General features: G+C 55.1%; 2 gene segments (V, D, J or C); both read right to left on the reverse strand.

Annotated features, from left to right (window-relative positions):
* LOC128946311 (Ig heavy chain V-III region HPC76-like) overlaps positions 1-12,889 on the reverse strand; it is a 49,637-nt gene extending 36,748 nt beyond the window's left edge. Inside the window, 1 exon segment of the V gene segment in view lies at positions 12,788-12,889. Coding sequence covers positions 12,788-12,889 — 102 coding nt within the window.
* A 3,519-nt stretch (positions 12,890-16,408) lies between these two features.
* On the reverse strand, positions 16,409-16,971 carry LOC128946312 (Ig heavy chain V region 6.96-like; the record flags this gene model as incomplete). The annotated part of the segment is given in 2 exon segments: positions 16,409-16,464; positions 16,635-16,971. Coding segments are annotated over 2 exon segments (393 nt in total), but the record flags the coding sequence as incomplete, so codon positions are not given.
* Between the last annotated feature and the right edge of the window lie 5,352 nt (positions 16,972-22,323).

Raw genomic sequence — 22,323 nt, forward strand, 5'->3', positions numbered from 1 at the left:
GTATGTTTCTAGTAGCAGAGTTACAATTTTGAATACAACACTGTTTAAGGAGAGCCTCACGCATAAATTCTGCTACTCCGGCTCTCTCAATTGCAGCCGCAGCTCTATCAACAAAAGCGCCAAATGTCTCATCTTTGCCTTGCTTAATTCCCATATACACTGGTATCCCTCCTGGTTCCTTTACCATATCTATCGCGAGTCTGACTAACCGCATTGCCTCCCGGCACTTTTCCGGACCTATTAAAGCTTGTGCATCAGTACGATGGAAAGGTCCCAGACCCATAAGCTCATTTATAGTGATACCATGCAAGGGGTCCCCCGGCTGCCTTAGAACTGCCACACATTCATTAGCTAAAGCTTGCCAGTGGGCGTTAAACAGCAATTGTTGATGTTGAGTAAAAATTAATTTAACTATCCCACGACAATCATTAACAAGAAGGATACTGGTGTCAAAAATATAATCGAGCATTTGCTTAGCTGGTTCGCTTTTAAATCCAAACTGACTAACAGTAGCTCGCAATTGAGATAACAGCTTCCAGTCAAGAGCGCTAATTGTGGCTTGAATTCCTCCACCAGCCTGAGGGTTAAAGACAACCGGACAAGCCAGTTCCCGAGCCGAACTTATCAGCTCTTGATCTCCCTTGTCAATTGCATCTTTGGCCAGGGCAGCCCACGCGTCCCGTCTTTCCCTTGCAATCGCCGCCGCCAAGCCGCTTTCCGACCCAGGGACCGGCTGATTGCTTGTCGGGAATGGAGTACACGTATTGGGCCCCAGCTGCTGAGACGCAGCAGGTACGGGAGAGTCAAAAGTGCTCTGTGTAGCCTGCGGCAAAGCAGACAACAAGGCACCCTGCGGAGCTTGGCTCGTTAGGAGGGGCTGCGAAGCGGGTAATAAAGCAGTCTGCGTAGCCTGGTTTGTAGGCTGGCTCGTAGCCGGGCTTGTAGCCTGGCTCGTTAAGGGGGGCTGCGCGGCGGGCAGTGAGGCGGTCTGCGCCTGGCTCATAGTGTGACTCATAGCCTGACTTTCCGAGGGAGGTGGTGAAGCAGGTAATAAAACTGTCCGCGTCGTGGGGCCAAGAGGAGTTCCCGCGTTCTTATCAAATTCCCTATCTTGATCGTAGTGTTTGTTACGATCGTGAACAGCAGTGGCGTGATGAGCAGCCCTTTTTTCAGCTTGAATTTGCAAAAGCTCGGTGTTAACGACCCGCCATAATTTACCCCACTTCTTAGCAGTTTTATCATCATCTAACGTAGCCTGCCACAATAAATCACCAAATCTACGCCACTCAGACAATTCGTGAACTGTGTGAGGATTTATAAAGATCCCCCTTTCTAGGCCATAAGCTAAAAGACCCGGTAATTCTTTCTGTAAATCTATTCCCTTAATTTGCCTTTTTTGCAAAAGGGTAATAAAAAGTTCATATGCGGCTTGCCTTTCCATACCTATGTGCGCACGTTGCAGCTCTTCAAATCAAGGTCGCGGCCGCATGTATCGGACGAGCCTATCTGTATAGTCGCTCGCAGCACGGCGCGGGTCGGCGGGTTGCCCTCCGCTTTGTCTTCTGCGCTTTTTTGCCATTCCGGCTGCAGTTTCGATCTTTCGGAACCCGAACCTGGCTTCACTTTGCGTGGCGTTCGCTTCCCCGTGGTGTTCGCTATCACGGTCGGAGGTCACCATATATTGAAGTGAAGGGAGAATCGACCATCCTGGTAATGCATTGAACTCCAACTTTATTGGTCAATCCATTACCTTAAATAACAGTGCTAACGAACGCCATGAATATTCTGTAATCCAATTTCATGATAGGCTAACAGAGAAACTTCTAACCACTCCTCTTGTTTTAGAATACCTACAATTGTTTATTAAAAACAGAAACCAAAACAGAAACCAGAAACCAAAACAGAAACCAGTGTTCCCAAAACTTCTACATCTGTTCTCAGGATGGCAGGCCTTCCCAGAGACGGTGTTCTGCTTGTTATGAGAAGATAGCCCGAGAACTCCATTGTTTATAGAATGATGCCTGAGAGAGTCTAATTGTTTATACAAATCAGAAGGCTGAGAACTGTTAGAAACTGCTTTTACTTTTCCCTCTTACTTTTCTCTCAATTGTATGTCTCATGGCCTTTTCTTTAAGTCATTCTCCGACAATAGGGGTAGATTGCTACTGTCTGTTCTGGTCCCTTTTTCGTGTGAAGTGTTATAGCCACCAGCTGGGTGCTTTTCCATGCCCGGGACTGCCCCCCCACTCCGTTCACTGGGGGGACTTCTTTGAATTGCCAATGTCCGGGCCAATGCGTTTGGGGAATAATCGTGCAGTCTGATCCCATGTCTGCCCAAAACTGAAGCCCTATGATGTGAGGATCTTGGCTGCCGTAAAGGCGGCATGTCCCCCACACCATCGAGGGTTCCTTCCCTATTTTCATGACCAAGGCCACCCAGGGATCCTGCTCTGGGGCGTCCCCTGCTGGTCCTGTGACTCTGGCGCGGGTTGTGGCGGTGGGGGGTGCGAAGGTATTGAGGGTGCTGCACAACTCTGCCATTGTATTGCTGGGGGGGACGCAAAGTTGACTGCTCCCTGTGGGGGCATAGGGTATGAGGGTCCCCTGCCCAACTGGGGGTTGCTGAAGCTGGGCCGCTGCATATTCCAGGTGGGAGGGGGCTGAACACGGCCCGGCCACCCCCTCCCTCTCCCGTTTCCCTGAGGTCTGGATCTGCATTCCTTAGCTAAGTGCCCCTTCCTTCCACACCCCCAGCACGGTCCTCTGCCTCCCGCTTGGCGTGGTGGAGCAGCTGCTGATAGGCGCCTTGGCTGGGGGCTGTTTACTGCCAAGTGGCCTGCCTGGCCACACTTAAGGCACGCCATCACGCTGGTTATTGCAGTTTGAACTGCTGCTTGGATGGGAGCTAGGTGTTCCTCCTTTGCAACGTGTCTGATCATGGCAGCTATATTAGACCCCTGTGGCAGTGATCTTAAAATGTCCTTAGTGGCTGAGTTGCATTGCTGGCGTAAGCACTCTGCCAGCACGGGACCCTTTGCCTCTGAGGGTAACGCAGAGGAATCTAATGCAGCCTGGAGCTTGTCCACGAATTGAGTGAAGCTCTCACTCTCACCCTGTTTTATGGAAGACCATGGAGAGGGTTTGGCTACCACTTTAGAAGCATCACGGATGGCTTCTCGGGCAGCTCGGGTCATTGTCATGACCTCATGGGCTCGCAGGCCCTCAGCCTGTTGCGGGGGGGAGATCATAGTGGGGTCTGTGCCCATAAGCCTCTGTATGCTGGAGCCGTGCAGTGGATGGTCTGCCCCTGTTACCAAGGCTAGCTGTTTCATGCAATTATCCTCCCATTCTTGTTTGAAAACGATCATCCCTGCACCATCGAATATCATTCTACATGTCTGCTTAATATCAAAGGGAAGCATATCGTCCCCACCAAAAAGGCGTCAATAAGTGTGCAAACCACGGCAGAATTAATTCCCTTATCCGCAATCGCTTTAACAATTGCCTGCACATCTTTTGGATTGACTGGTGAATAAGTCCTTTGGTTTCCGCCTGCCCCCCCCACACGGACCGGGAACACTAAAGTGGCAGACGGAGCCCATTCCGCGCAAGCCATTTTTATTTTCTGCCAGTTTGTAAGTGGGGTTTGGTTTTTCTCTGGTAACCCCTTCACCCAAGCGGGAGCGCTGTGGCTAGTGACCTTACATGCCGCTTCTCTCTCTCTGTTAAAGCCGTAATCCAGATCGGAATCCTTCGATATTATCTCGGGCTCGGAGCTCGAGCCCGAGTCCGAGCTGGAAGTTGAATAAGGAGACGCTTCCGGGCTGCTCTGCCTTTCCCCCGGACTCTGACCCCGCCCCCTCCTGCAGGGGTCGGGCCGTTCCCTCTCCCTGGGGTCCCCCCGCCTCCTGCTGGGGGAGGTCCTTGCCCTATAAGGACCTAATTTGAACTGAGGGCTCTGATTGGTCTTACGCGTCTCCGTGGGGGCTGCCCCATCCCCCCGCTCGCCCGCGCATGCGTTGTTAAGCGGGCTGACCGCGCTTCCGCCCCCCGCCTCCTCCTTTCTGCCCGGACCACGCGGTTCGGTGCCATTTTCAAACGCATATGGTGGGGGGGCGTTTTTATCGGTCCCTACGGGGTCTGCCGATTCGGCCGCGTTCCGTGCCTCCTCCGCGAGCCCCCGCCAGAACGTCCGCGGGTGTTCCCCCCCCTCCGATGGTGAATCCGCTCGCTGAGGGAGGTCTGGCATTGGCGCCTCCGCGCGCCCGCCCGGGTCAGGCCCCTCCGCGGTTTGTGTCGCCGCGCCCACCCCCAACTGCGGCACGGCTAATAAACAAGTTCGCGCGGCTATCCAGGTTTCTTGCTCTTGTCGAGCCTTTTGAAGAGCCTGGACAACCCTGCCCCACGATTTTAGGGCATTCCCTGAGCCCGAGGACATGGTGTCCTCCGCCAGGGCTTTTGTACAATTATCCCACACGTCCGAATGTAGGACGTCCACGGGGCTTTCAATAGCCCCAAGCTTAATCAGTCTTGGCAATGCGAGAGATAAATCCCTAAGTTTACATTCTATACCCCATTGTGCATGCATCTCTGTTACGACCTTTGCAATGGCTTCCATGGTCCACGCTGGTCCGGAGGCGTCCCTCCCGCTGTGGTCAGACCTGCTGCCAGCAGCCGCTGATCTCTGGCCAGGAGAACTCCCGAACCCCACGGGCTGCAGCAGTCCCAGGTTCAGCACCAGTTTGTTGCCTTCTGGAGCAAGGCAGGCGACCTGGTTCAGACGAACAGCACGGTGGCCCACTCACCAGGGCCACTCGGGCCAATGACACACGCAGACATCAATGTGATGGACGGTCAAAAGGCGTTTATTATCTCATCTCTTGGGTTTTTATAGTCTAAGGGGTCTCTACGTCAGCATGGGTCTGTCTTTACCATCTATGGTTAGTAAGAGGTGGACTGTTACTGGGTAGGGGATGGAAAGTTACTGGAATTTGGTTAAGGGAGGCTACCTTCCTATGTTAGTTTCTTATCTACGGGAAGCAGATGGTCTTATCTAAGGGGATCAGAGGGTCCTGGCTTTCCGTGACATTGCGAGATCTTCCGCAGCGCCTTTCCCTGTCTACCACACCAATGTATGCTTATCAATAGGACAAGAGTTATCAATGGGTAAGGTAACCAATTTATCTGCACGTTCATTCCCTTCTCCTAAACCTTCAGACCATTTATGACTCCCAATATGAATCACAGAATACGCTGCACTTCTCTCTCGTAAAGCTTTCCTTAATTGTACCAATAACTCATACAATCGTTTATTATTCACTTCTTTAATTGCTGCTTCCTCTATTTGTCTGACTACTCCTGTGACATACATAGAATCTGTGACCACATTTAAAGGCTCCTGTAAGTTAGACACTGCCCATACTACTGCTAACAATTCCAAAGTTTGTAAGCTATCTGCAGGGTCAGCTGTAAGGAGTTGATACTTCCATTGTCCTTTTCCTTGCCAGGTGACAGCAGCACGCCTTGATTTCTTTCCTGCATCTGTAAAAGCTGTAATAGCTCCTGTATCCAATAATCCATAAAGGGTTATGCTTTGATGCCCATGGGTAATTTCCACCTTTTGTTTTGGTCTATTTTGTAAATCCACAGTTAAAAGTGTAACACCAGTAGAGCCAAAACCCTTTTCATCCCGCGTTTGTCCAGTAAATGATGGTATACCAGATGTCATTTGTGATAGTGGTATTAATTGTGCAATGCGTTGTCCTTTTGTTATTTTAATAGGAGGATAAAGGGTGTAAACCATAATTTGTATTTCCCCTGTATAATCCTCATTGATAACACCAGGCAATACAAATAATCCCAGCATAGTTATTGAAGAACGTCCTAATAACAATGCTCCACATCTTTATCCATTTAATATAAGAGGACCCTTTACTCCAGTTTGTATCCTCTCAGGCCGGTTTGTCATTAGTGTGACGTCTACTGCTGCTGATAAATCCAAATCGAGGCTCTCTGCTGTTGCTGGTTGCAGACAGGAGGTGACAGCGATGTTGCGTCAGCAGCTGGTGTCTCCGATGTCACGGCGGCTACTTGTGTCTGGGCGCGTATGTCCCTCATTGCCGCATCGGTAACACTTGATGAATGGTCTCAAGCTCTGCGTGTCCGCCAGTGAGCCACTTCGGAGAGGAGCAAGAGCAGCTAACACCTGATTCTGAGCAGCTAACACCTGATTTTGAGTAGACTCTGCTTGCTTTTGTAACCCTAATCCTAATTCCTTTAAAGTTTCTGCTATAAATGCCTGTGAAGCTGTTAGCATTAATGCCATTCGCTCTAAAGCTTCCTCAATAGTCCAATTTGCCCCTAAAGTAGCTAACACTCTTGCATTTGCCTAAGAGGTTCACTTTTTACTCCAAACTAACTAACCATAGAACGTAATTGAGCTAACATCTTCCAATCTAAGGGATTATATTCCGCTATATTATGCGTAAGGTTCCCCTTTGCATCATACTGTGGTGTGTATGTGACCGGACATGCAAGATTAGAAGCTACTTCCACCGCCTCACCATCCCCCATTTGCATTACTTCTTTTGCCACAGCAGCCCAAGCTTCCCTTCTCTGTTTAGTCATCTCCCCCCATAGGTCACTGTGTGCCCCTGGGATGGGATCTGGCCCTTTAAGGGTTCTATGCTGCTGGCACTTCGGTACCGAGACCGAGCTCTCGCACGGGGAAGGCGGTGGAGCAGGAGCTGACTCACGCAGGGGAAGCGGCCCCCCCGCTGCTGGAGCTGACAGTGAAACCGGAGATGACTCGCACGGGGGAAGCGACCCCCCCGCCGGAGCCGGCCCGCTCGGGGGAAGCGGCGGAGGCAAAGGTGGCGGCGGAGGCGAAGCTGGCTTGCTCCCACCCTCACCATCCGACCCGCCTGAAGCTAGCGGCGGAGGCAAAGCTGGCTTGCTCATACCTCCACCATCCAACTCGCCTTAAGCTGGCGGCGGAGGCAAAGCTGGCTTGCTCTTACCTCCACCATCCAACTCGCCCTCCCCCTCTGACAGGAAGGGTGCAGATGGTTCCACTGTGTCTAAGGGAAAATTCTCCACACCATTTTGCTGGGGACCCTTAGGCATAAGTATCTGAGTTACAGAAGGTGCTAAGGGATCATCCTCACGACCATACCCTATATTCTTCTTATAAGCTTCTGTTGCCCTTTCTGCTGCCTTTCTCTCAGAGACCTGCTGAAGTAACATATTATACACCACCCGCCATAACTTGCCAAATTTCTTTGCTGACTTATCATCATCTAACACTGTATCCCACAGGATATCCCCAAACTTTTTCCACTCTGCTATCTCATGAACTGTATATGAATTAGCAAAAATTCCTTTAGAATGACCATAGGGTAATAACCCTGGTAATTCCTTTTTTAAATCTATCCCTTTTACTCCTCGTCTTTCTAAATATGAGGAGAAGGGATCGTATGTCACTTGCCTATCTATACCTATATATCAGTGCGCGCTGTTTCAGCTCTCCAGGCTCCTGCAACATGTAGAGACTTGAGTCACCGTTGTGATCCTCAAGGGTGCTTTTAAAATCCGGCACCGTCCTGGCTGCAAGGACTCTCACCCAACTTCCTCGACCGTGGCGAATTTATAATCCAAGAGATGGAATGTTCAGAGTGCTTGCCCGCATTCTCCACCATTTGTCAGAGGAAGGAGACCCAGACACCAGTTGGTTCATCCAAGTCCAATTTATTGATTGAATACGGCGGGTTAAATACAGTTCTTAAAAAGCTTCATACATATTGCAAAAGTTGAGCTCAGGATTGGTTAGTTACATATCAGCAACTACACCTACTTCTACATTCTTGTGCTTATTCTTTTGTTACATTCTGCAGATATTCAGGACTAATCTCACCTCCCTTTCCTCATGTTGCAGCAAGGTCATCCGGCATTCTTGCCTGTCAGCAGTCACTGAATCAGAGACTGCTGTCCTCCCTTTCGAGCTTAACCAGCGGCATTAAGTCAGAATGGCCTTTCTCAGCTAACCAACTCTTAATAAAATCCTCCACATGGGGATGAGAAACCTGATTGTCTTTGGGCCTGCAGTGGGTGTGGCCAGCTGGAAAAAGGGATGAGACCCACCTGGGAGGGTGACCAGGAGCAGGAGGAGAAGGACTAATTGTCACAACCTGGGGCCAATAGTTGGGATTTTGGTGTCAAGAACTGAGCTTCGGCCTCATCCCCTTCTCCCCTTTGTCCCGCAGGGCTCCGGGCGGCCGTGACACTGCTGGAGTGCGGGGGGGACCTCCAGCCCCCCGGGGGGTCCCTGCCCCTCCTCTGCCGAGGGTCCGGGTTCAGTTTTGGCAGCTCTGACCTGCTCTGGATCCGCCAGAGACCCGGGCAGAGCTTGGAATACGTCGCAGGGATCAACAAGGATGGAGGCAGCAACTTTGCCCCATCAGTCAAGGGTCGGTTCATGATCTCCAGGGACAACAGGCAGAGCTCGGTGACGCTGACCATGAACAACCTCAAGGATGAGGATTCCGGATCCTATTTCTGTGCCAAATTTGCGGGTGCTATTAATTGGGGTGCTGCTCCCATTTATCCTTCTGGCCTTTTCCCCGTTCCCCAGACCCTTCACCAATCCCCAGCCCCTGACCCCATTCCTGTCTCCATGTCCCAGCTCTGAGTTGGTTCTGCCCCAAATCGCAGCTCTTGGCTCCAACGCTCAACCAAGGTCCGCAAACCTGAGTGCAAATGGTCGAGATTTGGGGAAAATGGGCCAGATTTGGTATGTGTCTGTGATTCAGATCCACCACTGAAACTCTGGGCCAGAACGGGTCCAGTCTGGGGCAATGGTTGGGATTTGAGGGCCGAGACAGAGCTCAGGGTGAAACCGGCCCTGATTTGAGGCCAGGAGATGACATTTGGGGCCAGAGCAGGGCAGGGTTAGGACAAAGGGTCAGGAGTGGAGGGAAGGGTTGGGGCACAGAGAAAGGGAGAAAACCATAAACAATATTTGCAGCCCCCCAAGCAGCACCAAAACCATCAGCACCCCTGGCGCAGAAATAGGATCCAGAATCGTCGTCCTCGAGGTTGTTCATGGCCAGCGTCACCGAGCTCTGCCCGTTGTCCCTGGAGATCCTGAACCGGCCCTTGAACGATGGCGCGTAGCCGGTGTCTCCACCATTGCCCCAGATCCCTGCGAGCCACTCCAGCCCCTGCCCAGGTCTCTGGCGGACCCAACACATGTCATTGCTGCCAAAACTGAAGCCGGACCCTCGGCAGATGAGAAGCAGGGACCCCCCGGGGGGCTGGAGGTCCCCCCCACACTCCAGCAGGGTCACGGCTGCCCGGCAGAGCCCTGCGGGACAAAGGGGAGATGGGCATGGGGCGATGCAAAAGTCAGGTGGAGGTGTCCAAATAATCAATGGGTGGATTTTGGCTAATTGCAGTGTTGAAGGCACTTTACAATACTGGAAATCTCTGTTTCAGATTGGAGGCCAGACAAAGGGAGTTTGGGGCAAAAACACAGTGAATGTTTGGGGATGGGGGAGCGGCCGTGACCCTGCTGGAGTCCGGGGGGGACCTCCAGCCCCCCGGGGGGTCCCTGACGTTGCTGTGCAGAGGGTCCGGGTTCAGTTTTGGTAGTTTTGCCCTACAATGGGTCCGACAGAGACCCGGACAGGGGCTGGAATTCGTCGCCTACATCAGCAACACTGGTGGCGCCATCTACTACGCACCGTCAGTCTAGGGTCAGTTCAGGATCTCCAGGGACAACGGGCAGAGCTCCATGATGCTGACCATGAACAACCTCATGGATGAGGATTCCGGATCCTGTTTCTGTGCCAAAAGTTAGGATGGTTGTTGTGGTCCTGCTGCTGGTAAAGACATTGATTGTGATGATGTTGGTCACGGTGGTTTTTACTGAGTCCTCAATTTTGAGTTCCCTCCTCTCCCAAAACCAGACCCTTCCCCCAAACCTCAGCCCATGACCCTTTGTCCCAAATCTCCCCCATTTGCCCCAATGGTCAGCACTGACGCCAAACCCTCCCCTGCTCCTGCCCCAAAACTCAACCATTGGCCCCAAATCTTCACCCCTGGCCTCCAGTTCAGGCCTCCTCCAATCAGGGCCCGGGGAGCTGGAGGAGATTTGGGTGAAATGGGAAAAATTTGGATAAAGTCGAATGTTGGGGCAATGATGGTGGACACTGGGGGAGAAGGTCAAGAATGGGGTCAAGGGTTGGGATTTGGGGCACGATTTGGGGGTTTTGGGACATTTGGGGAGACAGGGATGGGGGTTTGGGGCCACCACCTGCATCGTCACCATGTCCAGAGCTCCCAGAGATGATTCCAGCCCAGCCCCAAGGAGCAGCCCCAGACACCGCGGCCGCTGAGGGAGAAGTGAAGCCCCAGGTGGGATCGAGGGAGGGAGGGAGGATCAGACGCCGTGATTTTGGGGCTCCGCAGCCTCCCCCCACTTCCTCCCCGGCAGCTGCCGGGGCCCAGCTGGGGCAGGAAAGGAAACAGAAAGTTCCTGGTTTTGGTCACTGTGAACATCTGTGTTTTGCAGAGGGTAGCTCAGCCTCTGGGCACTGCGGCAGAGGAGGTCCCAGGGTCCCAATTTGGGGCCAAAGCTCAGGATTTGGGTCAAGGGTTGAGCTTTGGCCTCATCCCCATCTCCCCTTTGTCCCGCAGGGCTCCGGGCGGCCGTGACCCTGCTGGAGTGCAAGGGGGACCTCCAGCCCCCCGGGGGGTCTCTGCGCCTCCTCTGCCGAGGGTCCGGGTTCAGTTTTGGAAGCTACGACAGGTTCTGGGTGCGCCAGAGACCCGGGCAGGGGCTGGAGTGGCTCGCGAGTATCAGATACAATGATGGTTGGACCGGGCACGCGCCATCGTTCAAGGGACGGTTCACGATCTCCAGGGACAACGGGCAGAGCTCGGTGACGCTGACCATGAACAACCTCAAGGACGAGGATTCCGAATCCTATTTCTGTGGCAGAAGTGTTGTTGGTACTGCTGGTTGTGGTGCTGCTGCAGGTGTTGGTCACTCTCATGATTCAGTGACATTTGGCCATGTTCCTGTTCCCCGGTCCCCACCTATCTCCATTCTCTGGACCCTTCCCTAAAACCCCAAGCCCTGACCCTATTCCTATCCCCATGTCCCAATCTTGCAGTGGTTCGCCCTGAAATCCACTCTCTGCACATTACCACAAAGTTGACTCAAACCTTAACCCTTGTCTTGAAATATCCACTTTCATAACAAGGTTTTGGGGCACAAATTGGAGATTTGGGGTCAGGAGTTGTGGTTTGGGGTTAGCGGGTAAGAACTGGGGTCGAGGCAGAGCAAGGTTGGGATCGATGGTCAAGGGCTGGATGTGGGCTGGGGGTTCGGGGGAAGGGTCTGCGGAACGGAGACAGGGGGGACACAGAGATGGGGATGGGGACAGCAGGGACATCGCCAATACGATGGGCACTCTCAGCCCAACCAGCACCAACACTCTTGGCACAGAAAAAGGATCCGGAATCCTCGTCCTTGAGGTTGTTCATGGTCAGCGTCACCGAGCTCTGCCCGTAGTCCCTGGAGATCCTGAACCAGCCCTTGAACGATGGATTGTAGTAGGTGGTGCCACCAGTGTTGTAGATGCCTGCGACGTATTCCAAACCCTGCCCGGGTCTCTGGCGGATCCAGAACATTCCATAACTCCCAAAATCGAACCGGACCCTCGGCACAGCAACGTCAGGGACCCCCCGGGGGGCTGGAGGTCGCCCCCGCACTCCAGCAGGGTCACGGCCGCCTGGAGCCCTTCGGGACAAAGGGGAGATGGGGATGAGGCCAAAGCTCAACATTGACCCATATCCTGACTCTGGGCCCCAAATTGGGATCCTTGGAGTTCATCATCCTCCCAGCAGTGTTCTACCCCTTTGTCCAGAAGGCCACGCCCACTTAAAAGCCCTAGACCAATCAGACTTTCAATTTCCATCATCACCCTTTTGTCCCGCAGGGCTCCGGGCGGCCGTGACCCTGCTGGAGTGCGGGGGGGACCTCCAGCCCCCCGGGGGGTCCCTGCGCCTCCTCCGCAGAGGGTCCGAGTTCAGTTTTCGACGAACCAGTCTGATGTGGATCCGATAGCAGCCTGGGCAGGGCCTGGAATACATTGCAGGGATTGACTATGATGGAGACACCAGATACTCGCCATCGTTCAGGGGCCGAGTCAGCATCTCCAGGGACAACGGGCAGAGCTCGGTGACGCTGACCATGAACAACCTCAAGGACGAGGATTCCGGATCCTATTTCTGTTCCAAAACTCCTGAGAGTGGTAATGCTGTTGTTGCTGATCGTAGTGACGCTGCTGGTGCTGGTTATGGAGCATTTTTCCCCGTCCCCTTTGTTGCGTCCCTAATTGTTCCCATACCCCAGACCCTCCCCCCAAATCCCAGCCCTCGTCCCTGCTCTCGGTGACTGAATTCGTGTCCCCAGCCCCGGGCCCAGCGCTGACCTTTGGGGCTGAGTTTGGGGGATGATCAACGGCCAAGGGTTGGGGTTTGGGGCCGGAGAGGGGAAAGGGAAATTGAGAAATGCTCACGGGCGGGGTCAGGGGCTCGGAGCTGGGGAAGGGTCTGGGGAACGGGGACAGGTGGGGATGCAGCGATGGGGATGGGGTCAAACAGCATCACCCAAACCAGCACTGACAGCTTTTGTGCAGAAATAGGATCCGGAATCCTCGTCCTTGAGGTTGTTCATGGTCAGCGTCAGCAAGCTCTGCCCATTGTCCCTGGAGATCGTGACCTGGCCCTTGCCCAATGGTTCATAGTGTTTTCTGGAAAGATCGTAGCTGATCTCTGCCACGAACTCCGGCCCCTGCCCGGGTCTCTGGCGGATCCAGTACATGTTCACATTCCCGAAACTGAACGCGGACCCTCGGCAGAGGAGGCGCAGAGACCTCTCGGGGCTGGAGGTCCCCCCCGCACTCCAGCAGGGTCACGGCCGCCCAGAGCCCTGCAGGACAAAGGGGAGATGATTAAAAATGAGAAATATGATTGGTCTAGATGGGGAAAAGGTGCTCCAGAAAAAAGGGGCGGAGCCCACCTGGGAGGGGCAGCAGGAGCAGCAGGGACTGGAGCCGGAGGGAGCTCAAGGCCAAGGCCGGGATGCGCTGGGGATGGGTCCCAGGGGGGTTTGGGGGTTCTTAATGTGGTATTGCGTTTGAAATCAATGTGGAACCCTGAGGAGAAGGTGTCCAATAAATTAATGAGATTGTTTAATTCCAGCTTTTGAGGAACCTCAGGATAACCAAAAAATCTGGTGGAGATTTGGGACCGAACCAGGGGAGTTATGAGTGATATTGGTGAAGATTTGGAGATGGACTCCGGGCGGCCGTGACCCTGCTGGAGTGCGGGGGGGACCTCCACTGACGTTGCTGTGACGAGGGTCCGGGTTCGATTTCGGGAGTTTTGGGATGGGCTGGATGCGCCAGAGACCCGGGCAGGGGCTGGAATTTGTCGCAAAGATCAGTGACAGTGGAGGTTACACCGAGTACGCGCCATCCGTCAAGGGCCGGGTGACAATCTCCAGGGACAACGGGCAGAGCTCGGTGACGCTGACCATGAACAACCTCAAGGACGACGATTCCGCCGTTTATTTCTGTGTCAAACCTCCTGGTGGTGGTGTTTCTGCTACTGCTGATTATATTGACGGTGCTCGTGCTGTCCTCATCTCCTCGTGTCCCCCCCTGTCCCCGTTGCCCAGACCCTTCCCCTAAACACCCCGCCTTCACCCAGCCTTTGGCCATTGATCCCAACTATGCTCTGCCTCCTCCCCAATTCTCACCCACTGACCCCAAACCACAACTCCTGACCCCAAATCTCCTCTTTGTGCCCCAAAACTTGATTCTGAAATTGGATACTTCTGGTCATGGGTTAAGATTTCGGTCAACTTTGTGGTCGAGAGTGGAGAATTTGGGGCAGAGCCAGGACAGGGTTGGGAGATGGGGTCAGAAATGGGTTCAGGGCAGAGTTTGGGAGAAGGGTGTGGGGAACCGGGAGAGGGGGGGACACATCCACGGCGATGGGATCAAAACAATCAGCAGCAGCACCCCAAGTATCATAGGCAGCTTTCCCGCAGAAATAGGATCCGGAACCCCCGTCCTAGAGGTTGTTCATGGTCAGCATCACCGAGCTCTGCCCGTTGTACCTGGAGATCCTGAACCGGCCCTGCACTGATGGCGCATACCAGGCGTGGGCACCGCTAGCGTCGATCAGCGCCAGCCTTTCCAGCACCTGCCCACGCCTCTGGCGGGTCCAGGTGATGGAGTGAGCCCCGAAACTGAACCCGGACCCTCGGCAGAGGAGGCACAGGGACCCCCCAGGGGGCTGGAGGTGCCCCCTGCACTCCAGCAGGGTCACGGCCACCCGGAGCCCATCCCCAAACCATCCCGGTTATTGCCAAACTCCCCTGGTTTGCTCCCAAATCTCTACCAGAGATGTCCTGTATTATAAGTTGCCACAAATCATACAATTCTCCCCTATCCACTTGTTAGTAATTGGAAACCTCCTCCTGATTTTTCTCCACTGATGGTGCAATTAAAAACTCATTAATGACCGCCAAAATCCACCGGGACCCCAACCCCAGCACAACATGGCCACTGCCTCGAGTTCCCTGGAGCTCCTGGCCGTGCAGCTGCTGCTGCCCCTCCCAGGTGGGCCCCGCCCATTTTTCCAAAAGCCACACCCCTTTCCCCTTCTGGAGCAATCATATTTCTCATTTTTAATCATCTCCCCTTTGTCCCGCAGGGCTCCGGGCGGCCGTGACCCTGCTGGAGTGCGGGGGGGAACTCCAGCCCCCCGGGGGCTCCCTGCGCCTCCTCTGCCGAGGGGCCGGGTTCGATTTCAGTGGTTCTGATCTGCACTGGATCCGCCAGAGCCCCGGGCAGGGGCTGCCGTGGGTGGCCGCCATCGACAGCCACGGTGGCACCGACTACCCGCCGTCACTGCGGGGCCGGGTCGCGATCTCCAGGGACAACGGGCAGAGCTCCATGTCCCTGACTGTGAACAACCTCAAGGACGAGGATCCCAGATCCTGTTTCTGCACCAAGGAGTCCAGCACTAACATTGCTGCTGGTGCCCTTGAATTCATTGACCCGTGCCCATCCATGTGTCCCCACCTGTCACCATTGTTCAGGTCCTTCCGTCCGACCCATGACCCCATCCCTGACCCCCACCGACCCAAATCTGGCCCATTTTCCCAAATCTTCAGCATTTGCACCCAGGTTTGGTGACCTTGGCTGAGACTTGTAGCAAGGAGCTGAGGTTTGGGGTCAAGAGCTGAGATTGGGGCAGAGCCAGCTCAGAGCTGGGACATGGGGACAGGACTGGGGTCAGGGGCTGGGGTTTGGGGGAAGGGTCTGGGGAACGGGGACAGGTGGGGGCAAAGAGATGGGGAGGGGGTCAAAAGGATAACCAGCAGCAGCCCAACTACCAGCACAAGCACATTTGGCACAGAAATAGGTGGCGGAATCCTCGTCCTTGAGGTTGTTCATGGTCAGCGTCACCGAGCTCTGCCCGTTGTCCCTGGAGATCGTGAACCGGCCCTTGACCGAATCCGCGTAGCCAGTCCAACCAGCATTGTTGGTGATCCCAGCGACGTGCTCCAGCCCCTGCCCGGGTCTCTGTCGATACCAGCCCATCCCAAAACTGCCGAAACTGAACCCGGACCCTCGGCAGAGAAGGCGCAGGGACCCCCCGGGGGGCTGGAGGTTCCCCCCTGCACTCCAGCAAGGTCACGGCTGCCCGGAGCCCTGCGGGACAAAGGGGAGATGGGGATGAGGCCGAAGCTCAACCCTTAACCCAAATCCTGACTCTGGGCCCCAGATTGTGACCCTTGGAGTTCATCATCCTCCTCCCAGGTGAGTCCCTTCCCTTTTTACATCTGACACTGCCACCCAGTCATGCCCTCAGCCAATCAGGTTTCTCATCCCCATCTCCCCTTTGTCCCGCAGGGCTCTGGGCTGCCGTGACCCTGCTGGAGTGCGGGGGGGAACTCCAGCCCCCCGAGGGGTCCCTGACGTTGCTGTGCCAAGGGTCCGGGTTCAGTTTTGGGGGTCACTCCATGCAATGGATCCGCCAGAGCCCCGGGAAGGGGCTGGAATGGGGCGCAGGGATCCACAGCCCCAGGGGTTACACCTACTACGCGCCGTCGGTCAAGGGCCGGGTCAGGACCTCCAGGGACGACGGGCAGAGCTTCACAGCCCTGACCATGATCGACCTGCAGGACGAGGATTCCTGATCCTATTTCTGTGCCAAAGCCGCTGGGGCGGATGGGGATGACCATGATGCCAATGCTATTAACTCCACCCCTATTTTTGTATCCCCAAATGTCCCCAAACTGCAGACCCTTCCCTAATCCCTGGCCTCATCCCCACTCTCGGTGACTGAATTTGTGTCCACAGCCCAGGGCCCAGCGCTGATCTTTGGCGCAGAGTTTGGGGGAAGATCAACGGCAGAGGGTTGGGGTTTGGGGCCGGAGAGGGGAAAGGGAAATGGAGAAATGGTCATGGGCTGGGTCAGGGGCTGGGAGCTGGGGAAGGGTCTGGGGAACTGGGACAGGGCGGACGCAGTGATGGGGAAGAGGTCAGTACAGCAGGGATCGATATCACCAGCATAACCAGCAAAACCCTTGGCACAGAAATAGGTGGCAGAGTCCTCGTCCTTGAGGTTCTTCATGGTCAGCATCACCGACCTCTGCCCGTTGTCCCTGGAGATCGTGAACCGACCCTTGACCGATGGCGCGTAGGAGATGTAGGAACCATCGCTGTAGATCCCTGCGAGCCACTCCAGCCACTGCCCGGGTCTCTGGCGCACCCAGCTCAATGGGTAACTCCTGAAATCGAACCCGGACCCTCGGCAGAGGAGGCGCAGGGAACCCCTGGGGGGCTGGAGGTCCCCCCCGCACTCCAGCAGGGTCATGGCCACCTGAAGCCCTGCGGGACAAAGGGGAGATGGGGATGAGGAGACGCATTGGTTATGGACCCAAAGTGGGCACCGCCATGCCAGAAAAGGGTGTGGGATCCACCTGGGAGGGCCAGCAGGAGCTGCAGGAGGAGGATGGGGAGGTCCCAGGGTCCCAATTTGGGGCCAACATCAGGGTCTGCAGGCAAGAATAAACATTTGGGTGGATTCGTTCCCTCATCCCCATCTCCCCTTTGTCCCGCAGGGCTCCAGGCGTCCGTGACTCTGCTGGAGTGCGGGGGGGACCTCCAGCCCCCCGGGGGTTCCCTGCGCCTCCTCTGCCGAGGTTCGGGATTCAGTTTCGGGAGTCTTGCCCTACAATGGGCCTGACAGAGACCCGGGCAGGGGCTGGAGTTCGTCGCCTACATCCGCAGTGGTGGCAGCACCTGGTACGCGGATTCGGTCAAGGGCCGGTTCATGATCGCCAGGGACAACGGGCAGAGTCTGATGACGCCGACCATGACCAACCTCAAGGTCGAGGATTCCGCTCTTTATTTCTGTGCCAAAAATTGGGATGATTGTTGTGCTCCTGCTGCTGGTGAGGATATTGATTGTGGTGATGTTGGTCATGGTGGTTTTGGCCCTGCTCCCATTTGGACTCCCCCCTGTCCTCAAACCCAGACCCTTACTCCAAAACCTCAGCCCTTGACACTTGTGACCATCGGCCTGAGAATCCCTCTGGGGCAGCCCAAAATCTGCAACCCTGTCCCCAAACCCAAGGTGCGGGCATTAAATCTTGAGGATTCAGCACAAAAATTGGCAACAAGGGTGAAGGGGTGGGGCCGAGAGTTGGGAGTTTGGGGGAGAATGGGGGAGATTTGGGAAAGAGCCAGTTCAGGGCTGGGACACGGGGACAGGAATGGGGTCAGGGGCTGGGGACTGGGGGAAGGGTCTGGGGAACGGGGACAGGGGGGACATAGCAATGGGTGCAGGGTCAATACAATAGGCACCAGTATAACCAGCACAGCCAGCAGCACCCTTGGCACAGAAATAGGATCCGGAATCCTCGTCCTTGAGGTTGTTCATGGTCAGCGTCACTGAGCTCTGCCCGTTGTCCCTGGAGATCGTGAACCGGCCCTGCACTGATGGCGCGTAGCCGGTGCTACGACCATTGTAGCTGATACTGGCAATGTATTCCAGCCCCTTCTCGGGCCTCTGGCGCATCCATCCCATTGCAACACTCCCAAAACTGAACCCAGACCCTCGGCAGAGGAGGCGCACGGAACCCCGGGGGGCTGGAGGTCCCCCCCGCACTCCAGTAGGGTCACGGCTGCCCGGAGCCCTGCGGGACAAAAGGGAGATGGGGATGGGAAATCTGATTGGCTGCGGACCCGAAGTGAACATGGCCATGCCAGAAAAAGTGTGTGAGACCCATCTGGGAGAGGCAGCAGGAGCAAAACAACCAGGATGGGATGGTCCATGGTTCACAGTTTGGGGCCAAGAGTCAGGATTTGGGTCAATGTTGAGCTTTGGCCCTATCCCCATCTCCCCTTTGTCCCGCAGGGCTCCGGGTGGCCGTGACCCTGCTGGAGTGCGAGGGGGACCTCCAGCCCCCCGGGGCGGCCCTGACTGTGCACTGCTGCACCTCTGGGTTCGATTTTGGGTGTCAGCCCAGGAGCTGGGTCCGTCAGAGACCCAGGCAGGGGCTGGAGTGGCTCGCGGGGATCAGCACTTGTGGCAGCACATGCTATGCGCTATCGGTCAAGGGCCGGGTCACGATCTCCAGGGACAACGGGCAGAGCTCAGTGACCATGAACAACCTCAAGGACGAGGATTCCGGATCCTATTTCTGTGCCAAACGTGCTACTAGTGGTTGTTGTAGTCCTGGTGCTTACAGTGAAGATGACAGTTGTGGATCCACCCCCCTCTCAGTGTCCCCCCCTGCCCCCAATCTGAGACCCGCCCCCCAAACATCAGATCTTCACCCTTTGTTCCCATTTTGCCCCAATGATCAGCACTGACCCCAAACCCTCCTCTGCTCCTGCCCCAAAACTCAACCATTGGCCCCAAACCTTCCCCCCTGGGCTCCAGGTCAGGCCTCCTCCAATCAGGGCCTCGGAAACCTGGAGATATTTGCATGAAATGGGCAAAATTGTGAGAAAGCCGAGAGTTGGGGCAGCAGGGGCCAAGTTTAGGGGAAAATATTGAGTATTTGAAGAGAAAAGTTGGGCTCTGGAGGAAGGATCACTGGGAATGGAGACATCTGGTGACCATCGTGGAGGGCGGGACCACTGCCGGAATTGTCAATAAAAGCAGCAGAACCATAAGTGTAACCACTCTAAGGATGTTTGGCACAGAAATAGGATCCGGAATCCTCGTCCTTGAGGTTGTTCATGGTCAGCGTCACCGAGCTCTGCCCGTTGTCCCTGGAGATCGTGAACCGGTCCTGCACCGACAGCACGTAGTCGGTGCTGCCAGCATTGATGTTGATACTGGCAATTTATTCCAGCGTCTGCCATGGTGTCTGGCGCATCCAGCACATATCAAAACTGCCAAAATCAAACCCAGAGGAGAGGCACAGCAACGTCAGGGACCCCCTGGGGGGCTGGAGGTCCCCCCCGCACTCCAGCAGGGTCACGGACGCCCGGAGCCCTGCGGGACAAAGGGGAGAAAAAAAAACCAACCCAAATTTTAATTCTTGCATGCAGACCCTGATGTTGGCCCCAAATTGGGACCCTTGGACCTCCCCATCCTCCTCCTGCAGCACCTGCTGGCCCTCCCAGGTGGATCCCACACCCTTATTCTGGCATGGCGAGGCCCACTTTGGGTCCAAAAGCAATCCATGCCCTCATCCCCATCTCCCCTCCCATCTGCCAAACATCTGGCTTCAATTTCACAAAATCTGCAATGTTCTGGATGCGCCAGAGACCCTGGCTGGGGCTGGAATACGTCGCGGGGATCAACGGTCATGGTTCCACCGCCAGATACGCGCCATCGGTCAAGGGCCAGTTCAGGATCTCCAGGGACAACGGGCAGAGCTCGGTGACGCTAACCATGAACAACCTCAAGGACGAGGATTCCGGATCCTATTTCTGTGCCAAAAGCGCCTCTGATGGTTGGGGTTGGGAGACTCATGCTGCTGGTTCTAATTTTGGTCCTGTCTCCATCCCCGTTCCCCAGATCCTTCCCTCCTACCCTTGACCCCAGTGTTGACCCCCACAGACCCAAATCGGCCCGTTTTCCCCAAATCTCGACCATTTCCACCCAGGTTTGAGAACCTTGGTTTAGCCTTGGAGCCAAGAGCTGAGGTTTGGTGCCAAGAGCCGAGATTTGGGGCAGAGCCAGCTGAGTTTGGGGCCAATGGTCAGAAGTGAACCCCACTGAGATCTGGGGCACACAGTGTAGGGTTTTGGGGATGAATCTTTGAGAATTATTTCAAATTCTGAAAGCGCCATGGAAATGTGTGAGGTGAGAATATGATTCGGGAGATTGGGGAGAAGGGTCAAGATTTGTGGCCAACACTAAAGATTTGAGGGTCGAATGTGGGGTTTTGGGATGTTTGTGGTCACAGCATCGAGGAGGGGCCACCACTGGCATCTTCATCATAACCAGCATCAATATAAGGACCACAAAAAATGCTGTAACATTTGGCGCAGAAATAGGATCCGGAATCCTCTTCCTTGAGATTGTTCATGGTCAGCGTCACCGAGCTCTGCCCGTTGTCCCTGGAGATCGTGACCCTGCCGTTCACTGAATCCGCGTAGCCGGAGTTGCCACCATCGTTCCTGATCCACGCGAGCCATTCCAAGCCCTGCCTGGGTCTCTGGCGCACCGAGAACATGTCGTAGCTTCCGAAACTGAACCCGGACCCTCGGCAGAGGAGGCGCAGGGACCCCCCGGGGGGCTGGAGGTCCCCCCCGCACTCCAGCAGGGTCACGGCCGCCCGGAGCCCTGTGGGACAAAGGGGAGATGGGGATGAGGTCAAAGCTAAACCCTTGACCAAAACCCTGACTCTGGGCCCGAAACTGGACCCTTTGGACCACCCCATCCTAGTTGTCCTGCTCCGGCTGCCCCTCTAAGGAGGTTCCCGCCCGATTTTCCAGTTTGACACATCCACATTGAGACCCTCAGCCAATCAGGTTTCGCATCCCCATCACTCCTTTGTCCCTCAGGGCTCCGGTCGGCCGTGACCCTGCTGGAGTGCGTGGGGGCCCTCCAGGCCCACGGGGGTTCCCTGCGCCTCCTCTGCCGAGGGTCTGGGTTAAGTTTCGGCAGTTTTGAAATGGAATGGGCTCGACAGAGGCCCGGGCAGGGGCTGGAATGGGTCGCGGGGATCAGGTACGATGGTGCTTACACCGAGTACGTGCCATCGGTCAAGGGCCGGTTAACGATCTCCAGGGACAACGGGCAGAGCTCGGTGACGCTGACCATGAACAACCTCAAGGACGAGGATTCCGCTGTTTATTTCTGTGCCAAACGCACTTATGGTGATAATTGGGCCTTTGCTGATGCTTATCATTTTGTCCCCGACCCCGTGCCCTTGCTCCCATCCTGTCCCCATTCCCCTGGCCCTTCCCACAAACCCCAAGCCCTGACCCTGTTCCTGTCCCCTTGTCCCAACCCTGATAAGACCCAGATATCTGATTTGGGCTGATCCCCGTGCCTTGCAGGCCAATCTCGATAAATCTTGGAGACAGAGTGCCCCAAAACCCAATCAGCTCAGAGATGCCACCTTCTCAGCAAGCTCAGTGATTTCAGCTCTTTAGTGATTCTCAGCTCCCTCAGGATTTCAGCTATTTAGTGATTTCAGCTCTTTCGTGATTATCAACTCTCTCAGGATCTCAGCTCTTTCGTGATTCTCAGCTCTCAGGATCCCAGCTCTTTGCTCATTCGCTGGGGCGCCTTTGGCTGTGGCAGAACCAGACGGACAGGAGAGGTCCTGGTGGTTCCACAGCCATGGTTCATTGAGGGATCTGTGAGGTGTTGAAGTGACAGCTCTTCTCCTGTCAGATGGGCTAAACCAGCCCCTTTTATAGGGTACAGGGGGATCCAAACATGTGCAACAGTGAGGGTCAGGGAGAAGTCACCAATGGGGTTAGAGAGAGAAGCTCTGGTGTGAGAGGCAGAAGACAGGAGATCATTTTGCTGTTCCATCATGGCTGAGCAGTTCCAGCTGTTACGTCTCAATCCTGCATGGAAGTCTCGCAATCTCTGCGGACTCTGCTAAAGGACATGGGGTCAACACGATAGGCAACAGTCTCCCAGCCAGTACCATCCTCAACAGATTTGGCGCAGAAATACGAACCGGAATCCTCAAACTTGAGGTTGTTCATGGTCAGTGTCACAGATCTCTGCCTGTTGTCCCTGGAGATCGTGAAC

Source organism: Melozone crissalis, unplaced genomic scaffold (genome assembly GCF_028551555.1).
Source record: "Melozone crissalis strain CALT ecotype California unplaced genomic scaffold, PUWL_Pcris_2 ptg000079l_1, whole genome shotgun sequence".
Taxonomy (NCBI): domain Eukaryota; kingdom Metazoa; phylum Chordata; class Aves; order Passeriformes; family Passerellidae; genus Melozone; species Melozone crissalis.